Below are 17,937 nucleotides of genomic sequence, written 5' to 3' on the forward strand. Positions count from 1 at the left end.
AAAGTGTTTTCTTTAAGGAGAGAATTTTGTATTTGGAAAATACCCACAGAAGTAACCCTGTCAATATCCCAGTGAACCACTTAGGATGTACTTGACACAGACACAGTGTTACTGCCCTGTGAGACTTTGTAGCAGGACCCCAAGATAATGAACCTAGGTCTTCTCTCTCAAGCTGGTGCCTCCAGAATTCCTTCTTTAATCTCTACCTGAGCAACTCCCAAACACAGGAAGCAAAGATGCCTATGACACCTGATGACACCTTTCCATCACAATACAAACACACATTTGTATTCAAATTTACATCTGCTCAAGACTAGTTAGTTTTTCACTGCCTGACAGTAGCCTCTTCCCATAACACACAAACGTAAAAGAATTTAGTACAGTGTTCACTACTTTGACTGGTGTTCCAATGACCTTCTGACAACCCAGACTGTCTTTTGATTGCATCCAAGAGTCTGAGTACCAAAGTCCTCCGTACGACAGAGAAGGGTGAGGGACAGGAATCAGGATAGATACAGGACTAGAGGTCAAATGTCTTATTTCTTTAATCACATAAAACAAGACTTATCAAAGGCAGATTATTGCTTTAAAAGTTCTCTCTTTTCTGTTTTTGTTGTTAACATTGCCTCTGCTTGACAAGGCTCATCCCTCCATAGTATTTCTGAAGGCAGAAGGGATAAGTGGTTCTGTTTTATTTCTGGCCCAAAGGACTTTAAAATCTGATAACCCATAGGAATGGAACAGTACCAAAATAACCATATTGGAGTAAATAGGTCTTCATTCCATTATAGAGGGAGAATTAAACACTGGAGAGAAAAGATGTCCTATAGACATTGCCCCTCCACAGGCTTGGAAGAGTTCTTTTTTCTGTCCATGACAGTTCTCCCTAAGGAGAGGAAAATTTAAAACTTCTGACACAACACAGTTAGTGGGGTGAGGATGGGAGAAGGTGAGTGAAGAAAAAAAAGGGGCACCTGGGTGTCTCAGTTGGTTGGGCATCTGCCTTCGACTCGGGTCATGATCCCAAGGTCCTGGGATTGAGCCCCGCATCAGGCTCCCTGCTCGGCGGGAAGCCTGCTTCTCCCTCTCCCACTCCCCCTGATTATGTTCCCTCTCTTGCTGTGTCTCTGTCAGAAAAATAAAAGAAAAATGTGTACATACCACTTTTATGATACATTAGATAATCTGGCTGCTAGAAGCTTCAGAGGTCTAACCATAGGCAGTATGCCCAGTATTTAAAGCCCAATCTTTATCTTGTCCATAGAATTATATAAATCCTGGCATGATAAAGACGGCATCACACCCCTTACACATATTTGTATAGATACTTACTGTTTATACAGAACTTGTACACATCTTAACTAACCTAATGCCTAACGTAGCTTCCACTTCCATCCATGAGACAGTAACTGGTACCACACATGCTGTCCTGGCCAAAAAGCTATAAAACGTATATATGAGGCAACTCTTTTCAGACTACAATCTTTTTTTTTTTTTTTAAGATTTTATTTATTTATTTGAGAGAGAGAGAATGAGAGAGAGAGCACATGAGAGGGGGGAGGGTCAGAGGGTCCCCGCCAAGCAAGGAGCCCGATGTGGGACTCGATCCAGGGACTCCAGGATCGTGACCTGAGCCGAAGGCAGTCGCTCGACCAACTGAGCCACCCAGGCGCCCCTCAGACTACAATCTTTGGGAGAAAAGCAACAAGTCCCCATGATCATCTCTTTCTGTCCTCATTACACGTAGGAGATGGAACCCAGGCAGGGGCTCTGAGAAAGCAGCTGGACTTCGCGGCGGGGCAGGGTGGCTGGAAGGAGAGCTACGCAGAGGGGACGTGTCACAGTCTGCAGGCGCATTCGCTGCAGGTCTCTGGCCAAGGGCTGGGCTGCTCATGCATAGGGAAACATTCAGCAAGACCCTACAAGGACCTGCTGCTACAGAACTGGGAGATGAGCAGGGAGTGCAAACAAGTATTGGCAAAAGCCAACAGAAATATTAAAAGTGATTACCGAAAAATAATACTCAAGGCAGAAAAGGAAGAACAGTAGAACAAAAATCAGATGGGACCAACAGAACCATGACAGACTAAATCCAATCATATCAATAATTATACCATATATAAATGAAACACTACAACCAAAGGCAGCAGTGGTTAGACTGGATTAAATAGAAATATCCAACTATATGTTGTCTATAAGAGATGCACTTGTAAGAAATGGATGGAAAGGTACTGTAGGAGTTTGCTAGGGCTGACATAACAAATTACCAGATTGGGGTGGCTTAAACAACAAAAATTTATTTTCTTGGAGTTCTGGGGTCCAGAAGTCCAAAACCAAGATGCCAGCAGGGCCTCTCACTTTGGCCTAGAGATGGCTGACTTCTTGCTTGTCTGCACATGGTCCTCTCTCTGTGAAGAGGCATCTCTTGGTGTCTCTCAGTGTGTTCACATTTCCTCTTCATTTAAGGACTCCAGTCAGACTGGATTAGGGCCCATCCTATCGGCCTCATTTTAACTTACCTGCCTCTTTTAAAGGCCCTATCTCCAAATACACTCACATTCTGAGTTAGTTGGGACTAGGGTTTCAACGTATGAATTTGGGGAGGAGGGAAGAGGGCATGGTGCAGTCCATACAGATATATATGGTAAAAAGAAGTAAGCATACGAAATACATGCTTGCTACATTAATAGCATATAAAATAGACTTCAAGTTAAGGAATACTGCCATATGTAAAAGAAGCCATTTTTACATTTTACAATGACAAAAGGGCCAATTCATAAGGAAGATATAAAAATCAAATGTTTAGGTCTCTAAAAACAGAGTAAGAAGACACACAAAGCGAAACTAACAAAACTGAAGAGGGAAACAGACAAGTACAATCATAGTTGGAAATGTGAACAGCCTCTCAGGGACTGAGTAAGCAAGGAGGCAAAGAAATCAGTAAGGATAGGGACACCTGGGTGGCTCAGTCAGTTAAGCATCTGCCCTGGGACTGAGCCCCATGTCAGGCTCCCTGCTGAGCAGGGAGCCTGCTTCTCCTCCCTCTGTTGCTTCCCCTGCTTGTGCTCTCTTGCTCTCTGTCAAATAAATAAATAAAATATTTTTTTAAAAAACCAGTAAGGGGCGCCTGGGTGGCTCAGTCGTTAAGCGTCTGCCTTCGGCTCAGGTCGTGATCCCACGGTCCTGGGATTGAGCCCCGCATCGGGCTCTCTGCTCGTCCTAGAGCCTGCTTCTCCCTCTCCCACTCCCCCTGCTTGTGTTCCCTCTCTAGCTGTCTCTCTCCCTCTGTCAAATAAATAAAATAAAATCTTAAAAAAGGGGGGGGCGCCTGGGTGGCTCAGTCATTAAGCGTCTGCCTTCGGCTCAGGTCATGATCCCAGGGTCCTGGGATCGAGCCCCGCATCGGGCTCCCTGCTCGGCGGGAGGGCTGCTTCTCCCTCTCCCACTCCCCCTGCTTGTGTTCCTGCTCTCGCTCTCTCTCTGTCAAATAAATAAATAAAATCTTAAAAAAAAAAAAAAAAAAACCAGTAAGGATAGAAATATCTGAGCAACACTATTAATGAACTTCATACAATTTACATTTTTAGGACACTAAACCCAACAACTATAGAACAGTACTCTTTCCAGGTACATATGAAATGTCCATCAAGGTAGATCATATATGGAGCCAATAAACAGTCTCAACTCAAAAATCCAAAATCTTACAGAAAAAAAAAAAAATCAGTGATTGAATAAATAAATAAATGAGGGAGAAGAGTCCAATCTCTCAGGCAGAATTCCAAAAAATTTATGTGGATATTCTGTCCTCAAGGAGGGGAACATAAACCCCCACTGTGCACACTGACTTTCTCCCAAAGGGCACAGTACAGAAAAGGGGAAAAAAGGGTAACTTGACCATGGAGAAACCTCACAAACACTAGCTCAGACAGGTGATCAAGGTCAACATCAAAATCAGTATCCATAATCAAATGAAATAAGTCATGTTCATAGTATGTACTCTTGCCATGTGCCAAAAATGGTACTTGGCCTGTGTTCTTTTCTCAAAAAATTATAACCCAACTCTACTCAGGAGAAAAACATCAAATTCCCACAGAGAGGGATCCAGCAAAACATCCAACCAGTGTCCCTTAAAACTACCAAGGTGATCAAAAACCAAAGTCTGATAAACCGTCACAGCTAAGAGGGGCCTGAGGAGACATAACAACTAAATGTAATTTAAATGGTAAAAATGGTAAAAATGGGATTGGGAGGGGCTCCTGGGGGGCTCAGTCGTTAAGCGTCTGCCTTCGGCTCAGGTCATGATCCCGGGGTCCTGGGATCGAGCCCCATATCGGGCTCCCTGCTCAGCGGGAAGCCTGCTTCTCCCTCTCCCACTCCCCCTGCTTGTGTTCCCTCTCTCGCTGTGTCTCTCTCTGTCAAATAAATAAATAAAATCTTTAAAAAAAAAAAAATGGGATTGAGAATTCTGGAACAGAAAACGATATTAGGTAAAAACTAAGGAAATCTGGATAAACAATGTACTTTAGTTAATAATAATGCATTGATAGTGATTCATTAATTGTAACAAATGCACTATGAAAATGAATGATATCAATAACAGAGGAAACTGAGCACAGGATATATGGAAACTCTTGCTACTACCTTCTCAACTTTTCTGTAAATCTAAAACCTCTTCTAAAAATGTATATGGAAATACAAAGAACTTGCAACAGCCAAAGAAAACGAAAATAGGAAAAGCCAAAAATAGACCCACATTACATGGTCAACTGATTTTTGGCAAAGGAACCAAAGCGATTCAGGGAGAAAGGAAAGTCTTCTCCAATCCTGATGGAATAACTGGATATTCGTGTGAAAAACCATGACCCTCAACTCCTTACACAAAAATTAATTCCAGATAGAACAGAGACCAAAATGTAAAAGGTAAAACTATACAACTTCTAAAAAAACACAAAAACAAAAGATCTCCATAATTCAGCGTTAGGCAGAGATTTCTTAGAATACAGGAAGAAATAACCATAAAACACATAAAATGGTAAATCAGTCTTATGAAAATTAACAACTATTCATTAAAAACACCATTTAGAAAAGTCATATTATCTGACAAATATAAAAACTGGAATATTATGAATACATAAAAGTGTGTATGTGCTTACACATGCACACAGATAGCTGACAAAGAACTTGTATCTCCACAATACATGAAAAGTTCAAACTCAAAAATAAGAGGACAAACACAATAAAAAAAAAAGACATTTTGCAAAGGAAGCTACATAAATAGACAATATGCATGTGATAAAGTGCTCCACAGCATTAGTGAACAAGAAAGTGAAAAATTACGACTTCTGCAAGATACTACTGCATATCCACCACCATGGCTAAAACAAGACTGAGGATATCAAATTGGTGAGAATGTGAATCACCCAGAGCTCCCATACTTCATTGGTGGGCATAAAAGGATACGAACACCCTGGAGAAAGGTTGGACAAATTTTTCATTGACTAAGCACACATCCATAACTACTCTCTTACCCAGCAACTGCACTCCTAGGTGGTTATCCAAGAGGAATGAAAATATATGTCCACAAAAGACTTGTAAGAAAAAGTATTCCTAGCAGCATTTTCATAATAGCCCCCAAGCTGGAAATGGTCCATGTGCTCAAAAACAGAATAGACTGTGGTATAGTCACACTGGAATTTAATGCATTAATAACAAGGAAGACTGAGGGATGCCTGTGTGGCTCAGTTGGTTGAGCATCTGCCTTCGCCTCAGGTCATGATCCTGGGGTCCTGGGATCAAGCCCCGCATCGGGCTCCCTGCTCAGCGGGGAGTCTGCTTCTCCCTCTGCCTGCCGCTCCCCCTGCTTGTGCTCTCTGACAAATAAATAAAATCTTAAAACAAACAAACAAACAAGGAAGACCGAGATTAGTAATGAGTATACCCGGCATCCAGATCTTGGTGTCTAAATGCCATTTCCACTAAAAGGAAGGAGGGTTTTTGGAGAAAAAAATCGGATTCCCAGGACTGGGGCTGGAAAAGATTAATCTGCGTCGGTTATCATATAACCTCACTGATATGAGGAATTCTTAATCTCAGGAAACAAACTGAGGGTTGCTGGAGTGGTGGGGGGTGGGAGGGATGGGGTGGCTGGGTGATAGACATTGAGGAGGGTATGTGCTATGGTGAGCGCTGTGAATTGTGTAAGACTGTTGAATCACAGACCTGTACCTCTGAAACAAATAATACATTATATGTTAAAAAAAAAAAGAAGAAGAAGAAGATAGCAGGAAGGGAAGAATGAAGGGGGGGAAATCAGAGCGGGAGATGAACCATGAGAGACTATGGAATCTGAGAAACAAACTGAGGGTTCTAGAGGGGAGGGGGGTGGGAGGATGGGTTAGCCTGGTGATGGGTATTAAAGAGGGCACGTTCTGCATGGAGCACTGGGTGTTATGCACAAACAATGAATCATGGAACACTACATCAAAAACTAATGATGTAATGTATGGTGATTAACATAACATAAAAAAAACTATAAAAAAAAAAGATTAATCTGCATCAGGAGCATCTTGTCCTGCCAGAAAGTAAAGCAGTACTTAAAGAATGATGGGAATATATCAACAGAACACAAGAAGCATCTTGAAAGGGCCCCCACAGGACAAATTTGGGACAATCTGAGCACAAAATAACAATAGTACTGGATTCTGAGTCACTGAATACCCCTGAGTTCACAGTGCTATAAATACATAGGTAGGGAAGAAGGGAAAGTTCTTTCTTACTGTAAAATACCAACTAATAAATACAGAAACAAAAACAGAGTTAGAAAATAATCAATGGAGACTAAAAGAGAGGGCGGAAACTCAACAGGAACCACATAAATAGCAACTTTGTGGCAGACAGACTTGGAGATACATCATGGACTTCCTGATGAGACTCACAAAGGACACATCCTTTCTAGGGTAATTCGGACCAAAAGCATAACCCGAATCTAATGATAATGAGAAGTATCAGGAAAAAGCAATAAATACATACATACATACATATATTTTTAAATAACAAGGTCAAGAAAGACAGAGAGGCTAAGAAATGATTCCACATCAGAGGAGAAGAAAGAGACCTGAGAGTTAAATGCAGCACGTGATCCTAGGCTAGATGCTGGACTGGGGAAAAATGAGCCTTAAGGAACATCAATGGAATAACTGGAAACATTTAGATATGGTCTGTGGATTAGATAATAGATTATATCAATACCAAATCCCTTGATTTTGGTATTTATTCTATGGCTTTATATGAGAACATCTTTGCTCTTAGGAAACACACAAAGAGCATGACATCTCCACCTTACTCTCAGGATTCAGGGGTAAAACACACACACACACAGAGTGAATGACAAAGCAAATTTGGCAACAAGTAAGCAAGTGGGGACTCTTGGTAAAGGGTATACAGGCAGCCCTTGTATTATTCTTGCCACTTTTCTGTAGGTTTGACCTATCAAAGCCAAAAGGTTAGCAAAACACACAAACACACACATACATACATTACTAGAACTATTCTCCATTTAGTGTGAGCAAGCAGCAGCTCAGGCGTATTAAAGAGAACTGTTGAGCCACAAAAATACTATGAGCCAGGCCTAGAACTTGCACACAGGTCTTCTGACAACAAACCTTTCCTGGGTCACTGACTGTTCCCATCAGACAATGATCAATCAGCAAACGCTCTCCATAATCCTTAGCGTAGGCCTCAGGGCCACCCCACCTCCCCATCCCCTTAGCCCTCCTCTGCTACCATTCTCCCAACTCCCATTGCAGGTCAAAAATGCAAAACAAGATCCCTCCTCAGGGCATTCTCTCTACTCCCAGCCTGGGTTGCTCTTCTCTAAGAGATCAGCAGAGCTCATCCCCGCCCTTCTGAGAACACCTTAGAAAGCCCTCTTGTACTTACCTAAATAAGGCAGCATCCTCCCTCCCGTCTCGATTCCCCTTACCTTCCTCTGTTTCTCTCTCCCACTGACCACATTCTGACATGTTACCTATTTATTTGTCTTCCTAGACAGACTACAGGTTCCACGAGGATGGAGACTTGGTCTATTTTTCTGTTCACTGCTATATATTTGCAGTTCTTATAATAGCTCTAATAGTTCTTAATAGTAGCCTGACACATGGATGCCATGCTTGGAAAGTATGTATTGAGTGACCAGATAAATTAACAAATGCATGGGATTCCAAATAAACTTGCAACTGAATTTTTCTGGAAATGGATTCTAAAATGTATATGGAAGAATAAAGGAGCACAGAATTAGCTAGGACAACCATAAAAATGAAACAAAAATGGCACAAAAGTAGCCACATAGATCAATACAACAGAATAGAGTCCAAAAATCAACCCACACACATATATATATATATATGGTCAATTAATCTACAACAAAGGAGGCAAGAACATGCCACAGGAAAAAGATAGTGTCTTCAACAAATGGTGTCGGGAAAACTGCACAGCTACATGCAAAGGAAGGAAACTGGACTGCTTTCTTACACCACACACAGAAACAAACCCAAAATTCATTGAAGACCACAAGTGAGACCTGAAGCCATAAAACTCCTAGAAGAAAACATAGGCAGTAATTTGACATCAGCCATAGAAACATTTTTCTAGATATGTCTCCTCAGGCAAGAGAAACAAAAGCAAAATTAAACTACAGGACGATAGCAAAATAAAAAGTTTTTACACAGCAAAGAAACCATCAACAGAAGGACAAAGCAACCTACTGAGTGGGATAAGGTATCTGCAAACGATATATCTGATAAGGGGCGAATATCTAAGATATATAAAGAACTTAATACAACCCAACACCAAAAAAAATAAATAATCTAATTAAAAATTGGGCAGAAAACCTGAAGAGACAGACAAATGGCCAACAGACATGAAAAGATGCTCAGCATCGCTAATCATTTGGAAAACACAAATCGAAATCACAATGAGGTATCACATCTGTCAGAATGGCTAAAATAAAAAAAACAAAATGACAAGTGTTGGCGAGGATATAGAGAAAAAGGAACGTCTGTGGAGGAACTGTTGGTGGGGATGCAAACTGGTGCAGTCACTGTGGAAAACAGTATGGAGCTTCCTCAAAAAATGAAAAATAGAATTAACATATGATCCAGTAATCCCACTACTGGGTATTTAGCCAAGGAATATGAAAACACTAATTCAAAAAGATAAATACACCCCTATGTTTACTGCAGTATTACTTCCAATAGCCAAGACATGGAAGCAACCCAAGTGTCCATCAACAGATGAATGAATAAAGAAGATGATGTATATATATACAATGGAATATTACTCAGCCATAAAAAGAGATCTTGCCATTTGCAACAACATGGATGGACCTAGAGGGTATAATGCTAAGTGAACTAAATCAGACAAAGACAAATACCATATGACTTCACTCATATGTGAAATTTAAGAAACAAAAAAAAATGAACAAAGAAAAAAGAGACAAACAAAAAAAACAGACTCTGAAGTATAGAAAACAGATGGTTACCAGACGGGAGGTGGGTGGGGGGATAGGGGAAATAGGTGAAGGGGATTATGAGTACACTTATCATGATGAACACTGAGTAATGTATAGAACTGTTGAATCATTATATTGTACACCTGAAACAAATAAAACACTATTATACTTCAATTAAGATAAAAAAGAAAAAAGAAAATGAAACAAGATGAGTTATGTACCCTACAGGATATCCAGTTACAAAGCTACAGTAACTAAGTATGATACTGTTATGGGAATACATAGCTCATTAAAACAGAACTAAGCCCACCGACTCCAGCAAATATAATGATGATGTTGGGGTAACTTTTTTACCACAAGGAAAAAAATATATATAAAACTGAATTCTTACCATATACCATACAAAAATAATCTCCAGATAATCTAAAGATCTAGCATTCAAAAAATCCTTTAAAAATATAAGAAAGTAGGAAGCCATTATATGACCTCCTTAATGGACACGACACAATGATCTGACTTAATAATGAAAAACACTTATATGAAAAAAATGCTTAATAAACGTCATGTAAAAGGCAAGTAAACTGGAAGATATTTGCAATGTTACCTCTGCAACTCACTAAGAAAAAGCCAAAGAGTCCAACAGAAAACCAGGCAAAGAGCATAGACCAGTGATTCACCAGTGAGGGGATCCTGTCAATACACATGAGAAAAATGCCCAGACTCGTTAGGAATCACATACAAACTCATCAAAACAATGACATTATACTTTTCACTCATTGGATTCGCAGAATTTCACCAGACAGCATCAAGTGTTGACAGAAATGTAAAAAATAGGAACTTTCGAAAATTGCCAGTGAGACTGAAAACCAGGCCGGCAACTTTGAAAACTCATTTGACTCTTGTCAAACTGGAGATGCACATTTTTTATGCCACAGTACGAAGAGAGATGCAGAAGGCTGTTCCCTGAAAGAAAATACTGAATATACCCTAATGTCCACTACAGGAGACCAAATGAACAAAATGTGCCACATTTATTTAATAGAATACAGTGATAGTAAATACATCCATACATAGCAACATAGATAGAACCCCATGATATAGTAATTGAAAATACAGAATACAGATTGATGATAGTTATGTACATTTGAAAAAACACTGAAGCAATAATGTTTCCTTAGGATTCTAGGTAAACGGTCAGGAACAGATGAATGTACGCACAGACGCCCCGCAGTGCCGTGCCCTCTTGTACTCTGCAGAGGCCACCACTGCGGTGACTGGTTAAAGGAACTTCACTTAGATCTCAGTGTGTTATTTCGTTAAAATAATAATAATAATAATAAAATAAAATAAAACAAAAAGAAAGCGGGGAAGTTATTACTTCTGGATGGTGAGAATGCGGACATTTATTACATTTATTATTATTCGTCCTTTTCGCTTCCCTTTTAAAGTTCTCTCTTGCAGAGGCCTCCCTCTAGTGGTCAACCACGAGCTCTCTTCCAACGCTGACAGGAGAGGGGCACGGATGGACCCACTGAGAACATTGCTAACACTGAACATTACGTAGGACTTACAAGCTGTCCACGGTAAATTTGGACTACACGTGATTTTGGCCTTAACTGACAAACTTTAGTATTAACACTCTTGTAAGGTGAGACTCAGCATTCATCAGCACGGTAACTTAAAAGCAAACCACATGGAAAACACCTTCATTTCGGTGAGGATTTTTTGAGGGGCCAATCTTGTGTACAAAATTCAGTTAACCAAAATCCCTTTGCTCCAGTGCCATCTGCTGGAAGAAAGAGGCAACTGTAACTTCCACAAAACCCCACAGTTGGGGTTACCGGAGCAACATTCTTTCCAAGGAAGCATCCCCCCTTCCTTTGGAGGTTACTGTGTAGTACACTAGTAACCATTTACTCTCATTAGAGCCTTCTCCAAACTAAATTCTTCAGCCTATTAGATGAGAAAGAGATGCTCTTTTGTCTTCTTCTGCGCAGAGTTTCCTTCTTCAATGTTTCTTAGTCAAATGATGCTTTCCATTCTTCCTCACCAGACCAACCTGCAACCATAATCTCCATTCATCCACATTTCAAACCCTCTATAGTAAAAAATTCTAACAGTTGATTTCTATATTAAAAATTTTAGTGTCATTTTGCTTTATATAAAACTGAGGATGGTTAAGAATTTTTAATTTAAAGGACTTTTAAAATACAATATGTTCTCACTATAAATATGCAATGGGAATTATAAATAGTTCCTTCTTTTAAGCACTGGACGATACAGTAAAAAACATACAGTATCTTACCCAAGAGCCAATAAAATAGGCTAGATTTTTCAGATGTTAAAGAAAAATAACAAAGAAAATGAAAAAAACAAACAAACAAACAAAAAAACATAGTTGCAAGGTCATGAATCCCTCAATTTGCAATACTGAATTCCTTGATTCATTTACAATCCAGAGATGTAACTGAACAGGGTGGTGAAATTACTCTGGAAAAAGTCAACTGTACTCAAGACAAAGTAAGTCAATCGTAAATGGTTTCCATTAGTGTTCTCTGTGGCCACGATTCCATTCAAGCTTTATAACCTGCTGTAATAGCTTTTTAACTGTTTCCAAATCAGCGCTAGCAGAGGATGGAAACAAATAAAGCCAAAGGCACTCCCTCAGAAGTTCAAAATTTTGATGTAGATTTAAATTTTAGCGAGTTTCAGTCCCTCCATTCAGATGATCCTGTAGGTACATACAAACACACTGAATTGTTGGCTTCACTTCTCTTCCATTCTCAAAGTTTACAATAAAGAGACTAATCCCTGTGTTGGGACTGACTGACATAAATTCGGATTTGTTCAGAGTTGAGGGTAAGGAACACTTAAGGTCAGTCAGAAAATAATTAAACAGGCTTTTCATGTAAGCACCATGACTCACAACTAAGACACTGGCGGCTAATCCTGGTGCGCCACTGTCTGCATTAGATTCAGAGGCACAGGGTTTTCCTAAAGGAAATATCTCTGCCAGAGAAGTTTCCAGACAGTTGCTTGGAGCTCCTTGGGAAAACTGTTCATTCTGACCTGCTTCTTGCAGGATCAGTTGACAAAGAATATCGAAAAAGTCTTTTCCACGCATTTTCACCTACAAGAAAAGAAATTAAAATAAAGTGGCATTAATGATTGTCTTAAAACATAAACATAAAACACAACTGACTGGATTTTTCTAATATGTCAACATAAAGTATTACATAAGCAGATGAAATTCTGTTTCCACTCATTTGATCAGTAGTAAATGCCTACCATACTTCTGGAATGATGGAAGCACACTGGGGCACAAAGAAGAGTAAGATACAATTTCTAATTCCTTACTTCAAAGCACTTACAATCTAGTTAGGGCGATTTACAAGGGAAAAAGGAGCCCGTAAGAGTGTTAACTAGGTAACGACATCTAGAGCACATCAGTTAGGTTAGAACAACCACCAACAAGGACACAAAATCTTGCCTTTACTAAACTAATAAAAAGTCTTTCCAAGAAAATTATGAAAATAATAAACAGGGGGAAAAAATCCCCAATAATGCAATTCAAAAGCAGAACACTCCAAAGAAAGGCAAGCACGGTGATGGGGTCACTTACAGAGCTAAAGACGCAGGAGGAGAGGCTTGATGATTGCGAGTGTTGAGTTATTTCGCCTCGAGTGTTCTGCCTACCACTGTCCTTGAACAGCAGCGCACTGCTCTCCTGCCTACTACTACCCCTGCTGTGGGTACCGCTGCAGACTCCGAGACTCTCCTTCAAGTATCACCCGATAACATACGTCCTTTACACCCAGTGCTGGCAATGACTGTCGACGTAACAGTAAATAAGGAAGACAGCTTAGAAAGGAAAAACAGGGGCGCCTGGGAGGCTCAGTCGTTAGGCGTCTGCCTTCGGCTCAGGTCATGATCCCAGGGTTCTGGGATCGAGCCCCGCATCGGGCTCCCTGCTCTGCGGGGAGCCTGCTTCTCCCTCTCCCACTCCCCCTGCTTGGGTTCCTCTCTCGCTGTGTCTCTCTCTGTCAAATAAATAAAATCTTTAAATAAATAAATAAATAAATAATAACAAAATAAAAAGGGAAAACAAACACACTGCGCAGAATTGTTTTATAAACCAAACAACTTTCAAACTGCTTAGCTAAGATTTAGAGACATCTCATTTACAAAAGAAACCCAATTTTAGCTACTTTGACGTTGGCAAGATCAGCCACGTGGGAACTCGCCCCAGGGCTACGTACCTGGTCTAAGGTCTCTCCTCCGGGTGGTGTGAACATAGGGCATTCTTCCCCAGCTGCTTTGGCCATTGCCCTTAGCTCACTTAGGGCCCTGCCTTCTGCGACCCCGTATTTCTGCAATGGTCCAATAGACAAAAGTGCCTCAAATGAATCTGCGACACATCCATTAAGTACCTGCTTGCAGCAAACTTGGAACAATCATTCTGGCAAGAAGCTTGGTTTCCTTCCACTTTATTATATCTTTTAAACTGATAATGAGAACATACTCAGTAGAGGCTGCAAACCCTAGAAAATACAGTTGACACCTTGATTGTACACTGTCCAAAGCGGTTGTATGGAACAACACACCAAGTAGACAGTGGGGCTTTCCTGGAAAAATACAGAGACTTACATGGACTCCAGGGCCAGAGACCAATATATGAAGTGCACCAAGTCAGCCACCTCACATCCACACGTACTATCTCATTTGATCCTAACAAGAGCACTACGAGATGGGTATTTTCAGCTCCATATTTATAAACGGGAAAGCTGAGTTTCAGAGAGGTTAAGCAACTGGCCTGTATTCCCACAGCCAATAATTAGTGGAGTTGAAATTCAAACCCAGATCTGTATGTTTTCAAAGCTCATTAGCTCTTTAGATTTATAAAGACTGAGCCATAGCAAAGGACACAGAAGTCACAAAAGAAACACAAATGACCAAGAAACACAGGAAATCTACAATGTAAAAATTAAAATGACACCTTTCAGAAGCTATTAAATTAGAAGACCAAAGACACTACCAATAGCTAGTGTTTATGTAGGAAAAACTTTCTCCTACATCATTCATGGAAGTATAAACTGGCTCAGCTTTTCTAGTAGGAAATTTAGCAATATGTATAAAAGGCTTTAAAAAAAAGTACACCTCAAAAATTCCACTTCTAGGAAATGTATTAGGGGTGTATATAAAGAACTACAAAGAGGTTTATTTTAACATTATTTGTATCAGTGGAAAATCTAGTCACAACCTAGGTGTCCACCAGTAGCAGCTATACAACTTCCATATACTGGAATAATGCAGTCACTAATTAGGTGATCATATCCATGTGCATTCATTAGCACTGAAATACACAAGGAGAAAAGCTAGTTAAAAAACAACACACATACGGGCACCTACGTGGCTTAGTCGGTTGAGCGTCTGACCCTTGATTTCAGCTCAGGTCGTGATCTCAGGGTCATGAGACTGAGCCCCATGTGTCGGGCTCCCTGCTCAGTGGGGAGTCTGCTTGAGATTCTCTCCCTCTCCCCAACTTGCGCTCGCACTCCCTCTCTCTAAAATAAATAAATAAATCTTAAAAAAAAAAAACCCACCACATATAGTAGGGGTACATTTAGAAAAATGCATACACAATCAGATAGATAGACTGACAAACACGAAAAAAAGTCAAGAGCACACATACCAAAATGTTCACAGTATTTGTGCATGGTAGAAATTTTTAACCGTATTTTCCCCCAAACTGTTCTTACTTTTAATTCCCTACAATAGTAACAGATTACTTGCATCATAAAATATTTAATAAAATATTTAGAGATAAACCACCATTTATGGTTTCACACTGCTGATGCCCCAAAATGTTAACACCACCATCAGACAGAAGTCCAACAACTAAATGTTCTTTTTTTATAAGACCATATGCACAGTTGTCAGGTGCTCTTCCAATTCCCAAGTTCAAATTCTTACATCCTCAATTATAACGGGAACAACCTCTAATATAAAGGAGAACATTAAAATCATTACTTGGTTTGTTTTTTCAAGAACGTAAACATCCATTCATTGAATACTCCAAATGCTACACTGAAACATGTCAGGCAATGAGGCGAGAGCAGCGAAGAGACCAGGAGGGACACGCAGCTCCCCACCCTTGCTGAGACTGCAGTGTGGTGGGGTACTAACCTAGAACAGTAGGGGAACAGCGCCGTAATGGAAGGAACTACCGGACATAGACACACACAGCAGAGATGGCTAATCTGCATTTGCAGGGCTGCAGAAGGCCAAAGCCTTGGGGTGAACATAAGTTGGCCAGGTGTGGAAAGCATGTATCCCAGGCAGATTCGGAAGTTCAGTGAGGAAAGAGCATAGGATGCTTGGACAACTCTGAGAAGATCCGCGAGAGGCCTATCACCAGTGGTCCAGAACATGGAATCCAGGGCCAGATGGCCTCAATTTGAATCTGAGCTGTGCCACGTACTAGCTCTATGATGCTGGGCACAGACTTGACCTCTGTGTGCCTTGCTTTCTGCAACTGTAAAAATGCGGTTTTTAAGTCTTCACAACATGGGGGTGTTGTGAAGATTAACAAACCTGCAGGGCTCGGAGCAGGGCCAGAGTGTAGGGAGTGCCATGCAAATGCTCGCTAATATTATTAAGGTCAGGCACGGAGCACAAGGAAGAGGACGGAGGCAGATGGAGGCAACAGATCATATCCTACGGCACGCTGAAAGGCCAGGCTGGAGCTTGGACAGCCTCCCGAAGGTAAAACAGAAACGGAACAGTTCTACACAGGTGCGCAGCAACCACGTTTTCCAGACGACTCTGGCTGCGGCACAGAGATGAGATGAGAAAAGCAAGCACCAGTCATAAGACGGGAGGATCGCTGTTCCCAGTGAGCTAGGAGACAGAGGACACTGAGGGCAGCAGGATGGCAGCAGTGGATTCAGGAACTACACAACAGCAGCCCTGACAAGATGATGGTAGGATGTGCACGTGGGAGGCAAGTCCAAGTCAAAAATGCGTGGTTTGAACAACTGGGTAAAGCAGGGGCCGGGGACAGAAAAGGTGGTGCGTTCCACTGAGCTGTGGGGCACACACGGAGATAAAAAGTAGGTAGTTTGAGACGTGAGCTTAGGCAAGAGCTCTCAGCTAAACATACATATATGGACATCAACTGAAATCACAGGAGAGGATGAAGCCACTAAGGAAGAGAGCAGAGTGAGAAGAGACAGCACAGCCAATGATCACACTCTCCCTACTGTAGATGACAGGCCTCGCTCAGTGCTCCGCTGAACTCACGATGCTTGTCTGTCACTGGAACTGGGTTCCCAGGCACAGAGCGAGCCTCTCCAAGTAGTATCTCTGAGGAAGTTGTAGTATATATTTTGGATGAGAACAGAGAACACCCGCAAGTTATGAAAAGCAATTCCTTAGAGATGCCCAGCCATTTGACATTTCTATCCAGGTACAGAAGAAATCACAGGGCTGCCAGGGACATCAGCCTGCTTAAAGGCCTGTACGAAAGAGCAAAAACTGCTGCTCTAGGAGGAGGCGTGGGGTCAAATCTCAGATCTGAAAGTGAGGTGTGGCTTTAGCTAAATTGCCATTTCAGCAAGAGTCATTTCTGATATATAAAATGGGCACAAGAAAGTCTATTGAAGCTTAAAATTGAGAAGTAGGATGGGGAGGCTGACAAGAGAACTTCGCACTTTTACCTCCAACTCTTCTGTACTAGTTGTTACGAGCAGACTTTGCTTTTATAATTTAGGATGCCTACCTCACACAAATTTAATAACTAAATAAGATACTATGTATGAGCGTATATAACAGCCACGGTTACATAGCAGGTTCTTAACATATATATTAGCTGATTCCACACCCCTACCAAGAATGCATCAGATCAACTGAGGTGGTTTACTGATAATTTACGGTGAAGAATAATATGTAAGTAAGCTACTTACTCTTTCTCGAAGTCTTGAATCATACTTCACTGTCAAATCTTTGCAAACTTTGCTCTTCTCCAAAATCCCATGCACGGTCTGAAAATGGAAAGACAATGGTTTCTTTTCTCATAAAAACAGTCATTCTGGCCAAAATGTCAAAATACAGCACAGTAAAATCAAAAAGAATTAGAGGGTCGCCTGGGTGGCTCAGTCAGTTAAGCATCTGCCTTCGGCTCAGGTCATGATCCCGGGGTCCTGGGATCCGAGCCCCAATCAAGCTTCCTGCTCAGTGGGGAGCCTGCTTCTCCCTTTCCCTCTGCCACTCCCCCTGCTTGTGCTTGCTCTCTCCCTCACTCTCTCTAAGAAATAAAATCTTAAAAAAAAAAAAAGAACTAGAAATAATTTTCCTTCATGAAAGTTGCCTCTCTTCTGTACTGCTCATCCTTCGCCTCTTCACACGAATTTGGATATTTCCTTCTGCGC

General features: G+C 41.0%; 1 protein-coding gene across 2 annotated transcripts in view; it reads right to left on the bottom strand.

Annotated features, from left to right (window-relative positions):
- Positions 1-11,087: 11,087 nt before the first annotated feature.
- The window catches only part of TIGAR (TP53 induced glycolysis regulatory phosphatase), a 32,463-nt gene continuing 25,613 nt past the window's right edge, over positions 11,088-17,937 (bottom strand). Inside the window, exons 4-6 of one of the 2 annotated variants that reach the window (XM_021690635.1) lie at positions 17,473-17,550; positions 13,768-13,878; positions 11,088-12,638 (exon numbers count right to left, since the gene is read on the bottom strand). In XM_021690635.1, coding sequence (XP_021546310.1) covers positions 12,207-12,638; positions 13,768-13,878; positions 17,473-17,550 — 621 coding nt within the window. In that variant the 3' untranslated portion in view covers positions 11,088-12,206. The remainder of the gene's footprint in view (positions 12,639-13,767; positions 13,879-17,472; positions 17,551-17,937) is intronic. The other variant, XM_021690636.1, reaches the window with a different exon arrangement.

The sequence above is a fragment of the Neomonachus schauinslandi genome, chromosome 5 (genome assembly GCF_002201575.2).
Source record: "Neomonachus schauinslandi chromosome 5, ASM220157v2, whole genome shotgun sequence".
Lineage (NCBI taxonomy): Eukaryota > Metazoa > Chordata > Mammalia > Carnivora > Phocidae > Neomonachus > Neomonachus schauinslandi.